Source organism: Podarcis erhardii (assembly GCF_964252035.2).
Source record: "Podarcis erhardii genome assembly, chromosome: 2".
Lineage (NCBI taxonomy): Eukaryota > Metazoa > Chordata > Lepidosauria > Squamata > Lacertidae > Podarcis > Podarcis erhardii.
The window spans coordinates 114583909-114598852 of NC_138498.1; the positions used below are offsets into that span (position 1 = coordinate 114583909).

The 14944-nt window shown below is 47.2% G+C and overlaps 1 protein-coding gene across 3 annotated transcripts in view; it reads right to left on the reverse strand.

Moving 5' to 3' along the window:
• The window catches only part of LOC309336672 (uncharacterized protein), a 28371-nt gene that overhangs the window by 4990 nt on the left and 8437 nt on the right, over window positions 1-14944 (reverse strand). For all 3 annotated transcript variants that reach the window (XM_081852819.1, XM_081852818.1, XM_081852820.1), the window contains exons 3-10: window positions 14236-14361; window positions 10911-11009; window positions 8184-8297; window positions 6539-6676; window positions 5154-5333; window positions 3858-4034; window positions 3075-3254; window positions 161-245 (exon numbers count right to left, since the gene is read on the reverse strand). In XM_081852819.1, coding sequence (XP_081708945.1) covers window positions 161-245; window positions 3075-3254; window positions 3858-4034; window positions 5154-5333; window positions 6539-6676; window positions 8184-8297; window positions 10911-11009; window positions 14236-14361 — 1099 coding nt within the window. The remainder of the gene's footprint in view (window positions 1-160; window positions 246-3074; window positions 3255-3857; window positions 4035-5153; window positions 5334-6538; window positions 6677-8183; window positions 8298-10910; window positions 11010-14235; window positions 14362-14944) is intronic.

Here is a 14944-nt window from a genome sequence, read left to right on the forward strand (position 1 = left end):
TTTCTACACATTAAATTCATTTTTTTTTTGAGGGGGGGGGGGAGATCAGCTTGTGCATGTCAAGCAGCAAAACATCTTGAGCTGGCCTTGAGCTCTGCTATAAAAGAGCAGCACCTTCCCACCCTGACCCTCTGCACACCCCCCCCCCCCGGCCACATACTTTCTCTCCCTGGCACCTTCTTCAGCCAGAGCTCCTGCAACCTCTGTAGGACCCGGTCCTTCTCCTCTGCCTCTCGCAAAGCTTCCTGCCGGGGATGAAATAAATAATAATAATAATAATAATAATAATAATAATAATAATAATAATAATTTATTATTATTTGTACCCCGCCCATCTGGCTGGGTTTCCCCAGCCACTCTGGGCGGCTTCCACCAAAGACCAAAAATACACTAAGATGTCACACATTAAAAACTTCCCTAAACAGGGCTGTCTTCAGGTCTCTTCTAAAAGTCTGGTTGTTTATCTCTTTGACATCTGGTGGGAGGGCGTTCCACAGGGCGGGTGCCACTACCGAGAAGGCCCCCTGCCTGGTTCCCTGTAACTTGGCTTCTTGCATTAAGGGAACCGCCAGAAGAGATTGTGATGTCAGAAGCAGCTGTCAGAGGCATAATCACCAAGGCCATGGGCATGTTTGGGGGAATGTGTCCCACGGGCAGTGGCGGAGAACCCTCTCCGGCATCCGGAGCAGGACGCACCGCCCGGTGACATATGCGCAATGTCCGTACGGACTGTGCATGTGCGGCATCCCCTACGGACTGCACATGTGCGGCAGCCCATACGGTTGCCGTGCGAGAGGTAGCCTGTACAGACAGTGCGCGAGAGTGGCAGCCCGTATGGACGCCCGCTACAGCTGGGGGGAGGCAGGGGCCACCTTGTCACACACACCCCAGAGTGGCATCCGGGGCGGCCTGCCCCCTCCGCCCCCCACTTCGTACGCCCCTGCCCATGGGTGGCACCCCCTCCAGTCAAGTCTCTTTCCCATCTCCATATCAGCAACCCCCACCTCCAGGCAAGAGAAAGTGTGTGTGTGCGCGTGCGTACACAAACACACAAACACAAACACACACACACACACACTTTTCTCTGAGCTAAGGGATCTGGGTAAATGTCAGGTCCAGAAGAATTAATCTAAGCTCTGGAAAGCACAGAGAGTGGAAAGAGGAAGTGGGAAAGAGCATCACCCCTTCCAACGTCCTCCTTCGGCTCTGTGTAGTTTTCAAGGAAGAAGGTGACCCTCCCTCACTGCCTCGTTTGCAAGGAGGCTCTGTGGGTGTGTGTGTGTGTGTGTGTGTGTGTGTGTGTGTGTGTGTGCAGGGGTGCCAAATTGAATAAAATATTTTTTTGGGGGGGGTAGTTTGCCCCACTCCACATAATAGATCAGAAGACACAGCACATTTGAATGACAATGCCCTTGAATTGCGGGGGGGAGGGCGGGCAGGCGGGCTGCGCCCCTCAAACATTTTACTGAGAGGAAGGAAAGGGACCTCAGCCCCTAGGAGTTGGTGTGTGTATGTGTAATTATGGGCACCCATGGGTGCCACCCTAACACTCCCTGTAGCTGAGACTGCTCCATCAAAAAATGTAAGGTAAAGGTAAAGGACACCTGGATGGTTAAGTCCAGTCAAAGGCAACTATGGGGTTGGGGCGCTCATCTCGCTTTCAGACCAAGGGAGCCAGCGTTTGTCCGCAGACAGCTTTCCGGGTCATGTGACCAGCATGACTAAACTGCTTCTGGCGCAACAGGACACCATAATAATAATAATAATAATAATAATAATAATAATAATAATAATTTATTATTTGTACCCCGCCCATCTGGCTGGGTTTCCCCAGCCACTCTGGGCGGCTTCCATAAAAACCAGAAATACACTAAAATATCACAAATTAAAAACTTCCCTGAACAGGGCTGCCTTAAGATGTCTTCTGAATGTCAGGTAGTTATTTATCGCTTTGACATCTGATGGGAGGGCGTTCCACCATGACGGAAGCCAGAGTGCACAGAAACACCATTTACCTTCCCGCCTATTTATCTACTTGCACTGGTGTGCTTTCAAACTGCTAGGTTGGCAGGAGCTGGGACTGAGCAACGGGAGCTCACCCCGTCGCGGGGATTCGAACCGCCAACCTTCCTACTATCAGCAAGCCCAAGAGGCTCAGTGGTTTAGACCACAGCGTCACTCATGTCCTGACGTCAAAAAGTGTAATCCCTATGTCAGCCACTAGATGTTAAGCAAGGAATTAACCCAGGCAAATTCCATGTGGTGAAACACCTTGCTAGATATCAGAGCAGAAGCAGAAAGCCAGCTTTGAGGATGGGCAGTAAATGTTAGGAGGAGCTGAGCAATAAGAAAGAGATTCTTATTGCTGTATTTACTCATATTTCTTTTTTTGTTTTTAAGCTTTGCTATTTTCTCCCTGCCACTGAAGCTGGAAAGATAACAATAAGGCTGTTAAACAAAGGGAGACCAAGCCTGCAGGGAAGAGCCTTTCACAAACCTTGCTGGTGAAATATTTAATTTGGATCTATTTTTAAAGCTGGGGGGCGGAGAAGGAAGGCTCCACTTGCCAGCTCCATTTAGTGGGGGAAATGCAACAGAAAGAAGAAGAGCGAGATAATAATGTAATAATACTGCATAGCAGGCAGAGGGCTGCATGTACATTTCCTATACAGTCATACCTCATTTGCTTCATGTTACGTTCTTTCAGGTTACGTCCCGCGGCGACCCAGAAGTACCAGAAAGGGTTACTTCCGGGTTTCACTGCTCGTGCATGCGCATAAGCGCAAAATGATGTCACACGCATGCTCAGAAGCACTGAATTGCAACCTGCGCATGCACAGATGTGCCGCTGCGGGTTGTGCTCTTTTCATGTTGCGAACGGGCCTCCGGAATGGATCCCATTCGCAATCAGAGGTACCACTGTACACAAATTGTAGTCACAGGATTTTAAGGTTCTAAGGGAAAGTCTGGCATGTCCACTCAAGGCTCTTGACCTGCTTTTCCATGTCTGGAGCATCCTAGTCTCCTCTTCTCCCAAGAATCCTATTTTTGAAAACAAAACAAAAACTGCTGACCTCCAGGACCTGCTCCTTCACTGCCTCCATCCCCTGCAGCCGCGCAACTTCTGCGCGATGCTCCTCCAGAGCTGCAGCTCCCTGGGTGAGCTCTGCCTCTGCCTGCGTCAGGCGCCTGCGCAGCTTCTCCACTTCCTGCGCCCGTTCTCGGGCATCCTGCAAATGCCGGCGCAGCTGCTCCTGCAACGAGATGGAGAAGATTGAGAATTTCCATTATTGTCACCTGGCTGACGCAGGACAAAACTTCAGGCTTGTGGGATCTGCTTTGTTGATTGGCTTGCTACAACCAGGCCCAGACGGGGGCGGGGGGCAGATGGGCCTCTTGGCCTGGGCCTCCGATTCCAAGGGGGGCCTCGGCCAGCATATTCACAATCACAGGGGATGCACTGGGGCGGACACGGAGGCGCAAAGGCTGCAGCGGCTGTGGGCGGATTCCCTATATATTTTTAAAAAGCACTATTGTATATCGACCACAGCGCCAGCGGCGTCCCGTGGGGTATAGATAATAAATTATTATTATTATTATTATTATTATTATTATTATTATTATTATTATATTTTTCCCCCTCCATTTTGCTTTCTACTGGCTCGATATGTTATTTATTTTTTTTGCGAATTACTTTTGCATTTATTGTTTTACAAAAGTTCCTCAAGTGAGTAATAAGTTGAATTATATAATTATAATTATAATTATATATATACATATATATTATATATATATATATATTCTGGAGATAGTTAAGATCCCACAGAGTGCCCCTGTGTTCTCCTTCTCATTCCTACCTGCAGCTCCTGTTCCGTGGCAGAAGCTGCATTTTCCACAGCTTCCAGGCGCCTCTGCCACTGGGCTCTGATCTCCTCCTGCTCAGCCAAAGACCGGGCCAGCAAGTCTTCCTTCTCCTGGATCCTCTGGAGCAGCCCTGGGGCAAAGTCAGGGCTGCCAAGGGAATTGGCGAGCGCCTTGGGTGGAGAAATAATAATAATAATAATAATAATAATAATAATAATAATAATAATAATTTTTTTAAAAATTATTTATATCCCGCCCTCCCCAGCCGAAGCCGGGTTCAGAGCGGCTAACAACAGTAAAATGATAAAACATTCTAAAACCATTTCATTATAAAATTAATTCAAAACAGATTAATGGCAACCATTGGGCTAGAGTTCTGTGAGGATTGCCAAAGGAGGGAGTTAGGCTGTGCCCTTACCAAAGGCCTGGTGGAACAGCTCTGTCTTGCAGTGGAAAGATGTCAAGTCCCGCAGGGCCCTAGTCTCTTGTGACAGAGCGTTCCACCAGATCGGGGCCACAGCCAAAAAAGTTAGTTGTGTTTTTTTTTGCAGGAATTGAGCTTATGGGCCTCAATTAAAGGTAAAGGGATCCCTGACCATTAGGTCCTGTCATGGCCGACTCTGGGGTTACGGCGCTGATCTTACTTTACTGGCCGAGGGAGCCGGCATACAGCTTCCGGGTCATGTGGCCAGCATGACTAAGCCGCTTCTGGTGAACCAGAGCCCAGTCCATGCACTCTGTACCACTCCGATTGGCTCCGATTGGCACACTCCAATCGGCTCATGTGACACTTATGATCAGGTAGCCGGCAGGTGTCAGGTAGAATGACAGGTCAGGCCAAGGGAGCCGGCGTTTGTCTGCAGACAGCTTCTGGGTCATGTGGCCAGCATGACTAAGCCACTTTTGGCAAACAAGAGCAGCGCACAGAAACACTGTTTACCTTCCCGCCGGAGTGGTACCTATTTATCTACTTGCACTTTGACGTGCTTTCGAACTGCTAGGTTGGCAAGAGCAGGGACCGAACAACGGGAGCTCACCCTGTTGCGGGGATTCGAACCGCCGACCTTCTGATCAGCAATGCCTAGGTTCAATTTCAGTTGAACATTGAGAGAAAGGTCTTGGGTCCCCTCCAGACCTGTGTTCCATTGCGTTCATGATGGTTGGTGCTCACAATGGTATCAGGAAGATTGCACATTTGCGTCGCACGTGTTAAATATCAAAAATCCTGTGGCATTCTAGCATTGCCAAGGAGGAGAGGCAATGAGAACTAGAAACCTAGCAGTAGCTACCTCCACATCCTTGGTGCTGCTGGCGAGCGCTTCCTGGAGGGCTTTGATTAAGGCTTCCTTCTCCTTCAGGGCCAGGAGCAAAGTTTGGTCCCGCTGCTGCCAGGATCCGCGGGTCGAGGCGGAGAGAGATTCCAGCCGCTGGATCTCCCGATCCTTCTGATGCAGCACCTCGCGCAAAGCCTGGGGGAAGAGGGGCAATTGCCAAGGGTAGACAAGGCAAGAAGAAGAAGAAGAAGAAGAAGAAGAGTTTGGATTTGATATCCCGCCTTTCACGCCCCTTCAGGAGTCTCAAAGCGGCTAAAATTCTCCTTTCCCTTCCTCCCCCACAACAAACACTCTGTGAGGTGAGTGGGGCTGAGAGACTTCAGAGAAGTGTGACTAGCCCAAGGTCACCCAGCAGCTGCATGTGGAGGAGCGGGGAAGCAAACCTGGTTCACCAGATTACGAGACTACCGCTCTTAACCACTACACCGCACTGGCTCCCCAGAACAGGAGAAAGCAATATTATTTTCACGGATCCTCCTTTGTCTTCGCAGAAACAACTGCTAAACCCAGCAAACTTTTTGTATCTGGGATTGTCTGTCTAACCGTGGAAGAATCCAGATTAATTACCCCCAGCAAACAATGGACTATTGTTTTAAAAAAAATGTTTGCAAATGTCACGTGTTTTTTCTTAAAAAAATTTACATACTAGAAGGAAAGATGTGAAAAGCAAACGAGACGAAGTGAGAACACAAGTTAGTGAAATGATGCTGCGCTGCTCCCCACATCCTTCTTAAAACACGAAGCAAAGGCCTACCCTACATTTATCTGAAATGTCAGGTCAATGTGCCTTTGCAGCCAAGAGGATTAGAAACTTAGTTCTTGGTTGTTCATTTGCTGAAACCCAAAAGTCCCAAGCTATCAGGGTTTATCCAGAATTCCATTTGGAAGGAAACGTGGCCCAAAATTTATAAAAGACACCAGGCAGGCCCCACAAATACAGTGGTACCATGGGTTAAGTACTTAATTGGTTCCGGAGGGCCGTACTTAACCTGAAACTGTTCTTAACCTGAAGCACCACTTTAGCTAATGGGGCCTCCCGCTGCCACCGCGCGATTTCTGTTCTCATCCTGAAGCAAAGTTCTTAACCTGAAGCACTATTTCTGGGTTAACGGAGTCTGTAACCTGAAGCGTCTGTAACCTGAAGCGTATGTAACCTGAGGTACCACTGTATATATATGCATATAGATATATATTTAAAATCACCAGCCTTGACCACAGGAGAGGCCAGGATTCAAATTAGTTTTCCCAATGTGTTGAATTACAAATAACTTCCCACCATATTGTCCTTAGTTCTGGGCCCCTCCTCCCTCGATCACAGTACCCCCTCTCTCCGTTCATACATGCAAGGTCTCCTCTCCTGTGCGGAGGGCAGCGCCAAGTCTTGCCAGGTCGGCGTCTTTGTCCTTCAGCGCCTCTTGAAGGTGCCTCACCTCATGGTGCACAGACTCCAACGCCAGGAAGTGACCAGACAAGGTCTTCTGTCAGGGCAAAGAGAAGGAGACAAAATGAAGAGATACCAGGAGCTGCCTTACATATGGGATGGGGAGAAGACAGATCAGGATCTATTCCCCGTCTCTGGAATGCTCTCCCCAGGGAAGTTAGCCTGGCGCCTTCATTACACACCTTCAGGTGCCAGGCAAAAACGTTCCTTTTTAACCAGGCCCTCGGTTGATCTGTTTGACATCCTATATACAGTCATACCTCATGTTGCGTCCGCTTCAGGCTGCGTTTTTTCAGGTTGCAGACATCCAAAACCCGGAAGTACCAGAAAGGGTAACTTCCAGGTTTGGGCAGTTGCACATCCGCAGAAGTGCTAAATCGCACTTTGCGCATGCGCAAAGCGCCAAATCGCAACCCGAAAGTGCGCAGACGCAGGTTGTGAACGTGCATTCTGTATGGATGACATTCGCAACCCAAGCTTCCACTGTATACCATTTTTAAATGTGGCTCTTTTCTGGGGGGGGAGGTGTTATTGGGTTGCTATTTTTATTCTGAATATATATGTTGTGATCTTTTCTATCAACCGCCCTGAGACCTCCAGCTATAAAGGTAAAGGTAAAGGTATCCCTGACCATTAGGTCCAGTTGTGGACAACTCTGGGGTTGCGCGCTCATCTCACTCTATAGGCTGAAGGAGCCGGCGTTTGTCCGCAGGCAGCATCCAGGTCATGTGGCCAGCAGGACTAAGCCACTTCTGGTGAAACCAGAGCAGTGCACGGAAATGCCATTTACCTTCCCGCCGGAGCGGTACCTATTTATCTACTTGCACTTTGACGTGCTTTCGAACTGCTAGGTTGGCAGGAGCAGGGACCGAGCAACGGGAGCTCACCCCGTTGCGGGAATTCGAACCGCCAACCTTCTGATTGGCAAGTCCTAGGCTCTGTGGTTTAACCCACAGTGCCACCCGCGTCCTCCGGGTATAGGGTGGTATATAAACTCAATTAACAACAAAAACAACAATATTGGTAGATCCCAGGAGGACTGGCAGTAGATCAGCAAGGAGTTTTGATTCCCAAGTTCCAAAGCAAAAAACCGTGCCACATTGATCCATACATTTAAAGCAGATAAAACAGATATTAAATGCACATGACTTCTCCCCCAAACAATCCTGGGATGAACTGTAGTTTGTTTAGGGCGCTGGGAATTGTAGCTCTGTAAGGGGGGAACTACAGTTCCCAAGATTCTTTGAGGGAAGCCAAATGCGTTACAAGCGCTTTGAATAGATGGTGGGGATGCGGCCTAACAAATATATTATGGTGCAAGGTTCCATGGTTCGCATGTGCATTTAAAACACTTTCAATCCACTTTAACAGTCACTGCTTTCCCCCAGAGTGTCCTGGGAGATGTAGCTGGTTAATGGTGCTGATTGCACAGACCTCCAATCCCAAAGCACCCTTAAAACTAAAGTTCCCAGGATTCTCCATGGCTGTTAAAGTGGAAATTGGATGTGTAGATCATGATGCTCAGTGATCAGGGTCCTATTTACCTCTAAGGCCTGGTCTCTCTCCTTCAGGCGATGGGCCATTTGCTTTATCTGGGCTTCCAGCATGGAGGGCTTGACCCCCGCAGGGCCAAGAGACTGCAAGAGGATAAAACAGTCCTGTGGAAGAGAAAGAGGATGACACACAGAGAGAGAGCTTTATATGCTGAGGAGTTGAAATCATTTCCTACATCCTATCCATTCCCCTTTTAAAATTATTTTATTTATAGTCTTCAATTTCATACATTTCAATAATTTTGCAATCATTTTAACTTCTATGCTGCTTTTTATTTTATTTTATTTATGCTTTTTAGGTTTATACATTTCTCTAATGTCACAATCATTTTATTATTTCAAAGCTCGACTTCATTCCCCCTTTCTGCGGTTCCTTAAAACTATTTTTAATATTTTCTGCATATCCAAATTAATTTGCTCATTTATTCATCTACTTTAAATATATACTCTTATAAAACTGCAGGTTATAACGATAACCCTGCCAATGCTCTTATCTGTTTACAATTTGTTTGTAAATATTCAATAAACCATTTCCATTCTTTTATAAAAAGTTTACTATCTTGATTTCTTATTTTTCTGGTAAGTTCGCCATTTCTGCATATTCCACAAGTTTTCGTATCCATTCTTCTTTTGCTAGGACTTCTTCTTCTTTCCATTTTTGGGCAAGTAACATTCTTGCCACTGTAGTCACATATATGAATAAATTTTGATACAGTCTAGGTATACCCTATACAGTGGTACCTCGGGTTACATATGCTTCAGGTTTGTGTGGCGGCATCAGGAGGCCCCATTAGCTAAAGTGGTGCTTCAGGTTAAGAACAGTTTCAGGTTAATTGGCGTAAATGACTGGCAGAATCCGAGACCAGGGAGAAGAGTTGGTGGAAGAAGATTGGAAGAAATTTAAAGATTATTTACAGAAACATTGTAAAATTATTGAATGTTAAAATGATGTTGGAACGAAACGAAGTGGTCTTAGCAATAAGGTCAAAAGGAATATGTAAAAAGGGATTGATATTGGATGAAAATTCGAAATTACAATATGTGAAGACAAAGAATTAAGAGAAAATAGAGAGGGTATGGATTTGCTGAATTAAATATTTGAATTGGAATACAAAAAAGGGAGGTGTGAGGAAGTCATGAAAATAAGTAAATGAACTGTAAGATATAGAAAGAGGGATTTGTTTTTAATTGTTTTTGTTTTTCTTAGTGTTTGTATTTTTTGTGTTTTCTTTTTACCATTTTTGTAACCTTTTTCTTGTGGAAACTTTAATAAATATTACTTTTTTTAAAAAAAAAGAACAGTTTCAGGTTAAGAACAGACCTCCGGAACAAATTAAGTACTTAACCCAAGGTACCACTGTAATTCCCAAAAGGAAGGCTTCTGGGTTGTTGTTTTTTTACAAATGTCATTTTAAACATCTTTTTCAATTCATTATATATCATTTCCCAGTAAGCTTTAACCTTACTACAAAAGCCACCATGTCCTGCCCATTGCCATTTGAGGTATTGGAAGGGCAGATGGGCCTATGCCTCAGTTACCTTTGGGGGGAAAATAGTTTCTGAAATCTTAACCCATCCTTATTCCAGGGAGCTCAAAGCAGCACACAAAATTATGCACATTTTAATCCTCACAACAACCCTGTGAGGTAGGTTAGGCCAGGAGCACACCACTGGCTCAAGCAAGCTCAGCAAGTGTCACGGCAGGGGGAGAATTTGAACCGGGGCAACTTTGGTTCTCAAAACAGGCAGAAATCCAGCTTTTGAACCCGTTCCAAGACTCCGTCCCTCTCTATTCTCAACCTAGGCATGCAAGAGTCCTTATAAAAGGTCAATGAGACATTCCAGCAAGGGGTAAAATCACTCAAAGGAGATGAGAATCAGGGCTGGGGAGGAGCATTGGTCTGAGGAGAGTCCTGAGGGCCACTCAGAGAAGAATGGAGGGCCACTTAAATTCCTCACTGCTACTTCAAAAGTTCATGCCAAAAAAACCCCCACCTCTCTCCCACAACCCAAGAAGAACAAGGTGAAGCAACTTTGGTAAAAAGAATTTTTAAAAAGGCCACTGAAACATCACATCAGCGCCAAAATGCCTCAGAGAATAAAAAGGTCTTTGCCATAAAAATGGAATGCTCCACAAATACAGGACTAATCCCCTCAAAAGCCCTGTTCTTGCACTGTTGTCCTTTGAATGTCTCTGGAGGGCGGCACCCAAAGAAAGGTATCAGTAAAAAAGGTAAAGGACACCTGGATGGGAAACACCATTTACCTTCCTGCTGCAGTGGTACCTATTTATCTACTTGCACTGGCATGCTTTCAAACTGCTAGGTTGGCAGGAGCTGGGACAGAGCAATGGGGGCTCGCTCCGTTGTGGGGAATTGAACCGCCTACCTTCTAATAGACAAGCCCAAGAAACCACAGGGCCACCCAGAGAAAGCTATCAGAGAACCACCAATAGAGGGTCTGAGGAGACATGTGCAGGAAAAGGTATTAGGGGTTGTGACAAAAAACAGCATTCCCAGTCAGGTTCCCTCATTTCTGTGTAAGAAGAGCCCTGCAGGATCAGGCCCAGACAGTTTGCTGTTCTCACTGTGGCTGACCGGATGCCTCCATGGGAAGCCTGCACCTCCGATTCATCCTTTTCACCCGTCTGAGAGATTAGGATGGGCCACTCTATCACAGCATGGGATGCCAAGGTTTTTTTTCTCTCTCTTTCCTCACCTGTAAGGCCCTTTCCTTGCTCTGCAGACACCTTGCCAGCCGCTGAATCAGCCGCTCTTGGCTACTGGCGGCCTTCACCTCCGGGGAAATCCCAGCCTCCTAATATTGGGGAATGAAACAAAACAGCAGTTTTGGACAAATTCCCAAGAGGGCAGGGAAGGGAGCAAAAAGGAAACAGTGACCAGGTCCGAACATCAAGAGGCAGCGCTAAACCAAGACGTGGCAACCTGCTTTTCACCGAAACAGAACTGAGTGCTTTTCACGGAGTCTATTCAGTTCAGTACTGTCAACTCTGACCGGCAGCAGTTGTCCAGTTTTTCAGGCAGCAGCTTTGCCCAGCCTGACCTGGAAATGCCAGGGATTGGGGCCTTCGTAATGCAGTGCAGATGCTCCATCACTGAGCTACTATGATCAGACATTTTGCTACCCGAGGGAAAATAAAAAGAAGGTGATTCCCACCCACTTTCCCATATGCCAGCCAGGCTGGCAGTACATTCTTACTTCAGCACTAGAGTTGGGGCAGCACCCTTCCCTGCCTCCACCAGACACAGGAGCAATGGCCTAGCTTAGGGGGCATGCAGAACTGTGCCCTCCAATATCATACCACCACTTGCTCAGGGCTGTCCTGAGAAAAGAACTCTGTAATAGTTGTTATAATAAAGGTAAAGGCACCCCTGACCATTAGGTCCAGTCGTGACCAACTCTGGGGTTGCGGCACTCATCTCGCTTTATTGGTCGAGGGAGCCGGAGTACAGCTTCCAGGTCATGTGGCCAGCATGACAAAACCGCCTCTGGCGAACCAGAGCAGTGCACGGAAACGCCATTTACCTTCCCGCCAGAGCAGTACCTATTTATCTACTTGCACTTTGACGTGCTTTCGAACTGCTAGGTGGGCAGGAGCAGGGACCGAGCAACGGGAGCTCACCCCGTCACGGGGATTCAAACTGCCGATCCTCTAATCGGCAAGTCCTAGGCTCTGTGGTTTAACCCACAGCATTTCATAGTTATAATAGTTTAACGCCACAGCGTTTCATAGTTATAATAGGTAAAGGTAAAAAGGTAAAGGACCCCTGGACAGTTAAGTCCAGTCAAAGGAGACTATGGGGTCGCAGCGCTCATCTCGCTTTCAGGCCGAAGGAGCCAGCGTTTGTCCACAGACAGCTTTCTGAGTCATGTGGCCAGCATGACTAAACTGCTTCTGGCGCAACAGGACACCGTGATGGAAACCAGAGCACAAGGAAACGCCGCTTACCTTCCCGCCACAGTGGTACCTATTTATCTACTTGAAATGGCGTGCTTTCAAACTGCTAGGTTGGCAGGAGCTGGGACAGAGCAATGGGAGCTCACCCCATCGCGGGATTCGAACCGCCAACCTTCCAATCGTCAAGCCCAAGAGGCTCAGTAGTTTAGACCACAGCGCCATCCACATCCCTGCAGTTATCACAATAATATTTTTTGGGAGGGGTTGGCATCCGTCTGTCTCAAGAGACAATGGAGTGCACCTCCAGGGGTGAAGTGGCTGAAGAGACTGGTAATCTGTAACTGCTGCCTCGTGTGTTGTTTTTGCAGCACCCAAGTCACCTCCCCAGGGTGCAAGGTTGGGCCACATCTCTGGAGGTCCTTGGCTGCCCAGATGACAAGACCCTCTTCTTGATTTCTCTGATGTCATCGAAAGGAAAGCATAGCAAGATGTTTGGCACCACCTTGACTGCAGGAGTTGCTGGAAGGAGGCGTTCAAAGCAACACCCAAACATCTTAGGGATTCCACTGTGGATTTACTCTGTAGCCTTTTAATTATTCAATTATATCCCACCCTTCTTCCCAAAGGTGCCCAGTGCAGCTGACACCCCCTTAGTTGGTAAGAGGATGTTACAAGCGCCATAGCTCAGTGGTGGAACATCTGCTTTGCATGCACAAGGTCCCAGGTTCAAGCCCCGGCGTCTCCAGGCAGCCTGGGAGAGGTTCCTGTCTAACTAATAATAATTAATAATAATAATTTATTATTTATACCCCACCCATCTGGCTGGGTTTCCCCAGCCACTCTGGGCAGCTTCCAATAAAACACTAAAATACAATAACCTATTAAACATTAAAAGTTTCCCTAAACAGGGCTGCCTTCAGATGTCTTCTAAAAGTTTGGTAGTTATTTTTCTCTTTGACATCTGGTGGGAGGGCGTTCCACAGGGCGGGCGTCACTACCGAGAAGGCCCTCTGCCTGGTTCCCTGTAACTTGGCTTCTCGCAGCGAGGGAACCACCAGAAGGCCCTTGGAGCCGGACCTCAGTGTCCAGGCAGAATGATGGAGGTGGAGACGCTCCTTCAGGTATACTGGACCGAGGCAGTTTAGGGCTTTAAAGGTCAGCACCAACACTTTGAATTGTGCTCGGAAATGTTCTGGAAGCCAGTGTAGGTCTTTCAAGACCAGTGTTATATGGTCTCGGCGGCCACTCCCAGTCACCAGTCTAGTTGCCGCATTCTGGATTAGTTGTAGTTTCCGAGTCACCTTCAAAGGTAGCCCCACGTAGAGCGCATTGCAGTAGTCTAAGCGGGAGATAACCAGAGCATGAACCACTCTGGCGAGGCAGTCTGCGGGCAAATAGGGTCTCAGCCTGTGTACCAGATGGAGCTGGTAGACAACTGCCCTGGACACAGAATTGACCTGCGCCTCCATGGACAGCTGTGAGTCCAAAATGACTCCCAGGCTGCGCACCTGGTCCTTCAGGGGCACAGTTAACCCATTCAGAACCAGGGAGTCCCCCACACCCGCCCGGCCCATGTCAGTACTTCTGTCTTGTCAGGATTCAACCTCGATCTGTTAGCTGCCATCCATCCTCCAACCACCTCCAGGCACTCACACAGGACCTTCACCACCTTCACTGGTTCCGATTTGAAAGAGAGGTAGAGCTGGGTATCATCCGCATTGATGAACACCCAGCCCAAACCCCCTGACGATCTCTCCCAGTGGTTACATATAGATGTTAAAAAGCATGGGGGAGAGGACAGAACCCTGAGGCACTCCCCAAGTGAGAGCCCAGGGGTCTGAACACTCATCCCCCCCCACCACTTTCTGAACACGGCCCAGGAGGAAGGAGCGAAACCACTGTATAACAGTGCCCCCAGCTCCCAGCCCCTCTAGTCCTAGATGGACAACAGCAGCTAGCAAAAGCAGCTGCCGGCCAGTGCAGACAATCCTGAGCTAGATGATACCAAGGTCTGACTTGACAGAAGGCTCCAGAGCTCCCTGTGCGCAGCTTGCAATTTGGGAGCGAAGCAAAGGCTGCCATGGACAGTTTTCCCTCCCCTGCCCCAAAACAAAATGGCTCTACCGGCTTCACGTCCTCTCCCAGCTTCTCCTGAAAGATCCTGAGTTCTTCTTCGGCAGCCTCAAGGCGCTGCTTCAGGTTCTTGTATGCCCCTTGGAAATCCTGTTGCAGCATCTGCTGAGCCTGGAACTAAGGGAAAGAAAACAGGGTTAAGCAGGGAGAAGAGTCGGTGGAGGAAGATTGGAGGAAATTTAAAGACTATTTACAGAAACACTGTAAAATTAATATCTGTTAGAAGGATGTTGGAACAATATTATATGATTTTAGCAGGAAGGATATAAAGGATTTGGGAATAACTGACTGTTAATTGGTGAAAGGAGGAAAAGTAAAGCTACATTGTATTAAGACAATTTACAGGACAAAAATTTTAAAAGAGGGAAAGGATTTGCTGAAATAGATAATAGACCTAGAATACAAAAAAGGGAGGTGTGAGGAGGTCAAGGAAATAAGTTAATGAAAGAATGGTAATGAGGAGATCTGATGCATTTTCTTTTTTGCGTGTTTGTTTTTGTTTAATGGGCTTTATTTCTCTGGGTTTTTTTTTTTGTTCCCCCCCTCTTTTTTATATTGTGTTGTGTTGTGTTGTTTTTGTTTAATGTGGTATGTTTACTTTTTCTTTCTGTAATTGTTGAAACTTTAATAAATATTATTAAAAAAAGAAAAAGAAAACAGGGTTGGACCGGGAGGATTCCTGGGTGGCAAGATCTATGTG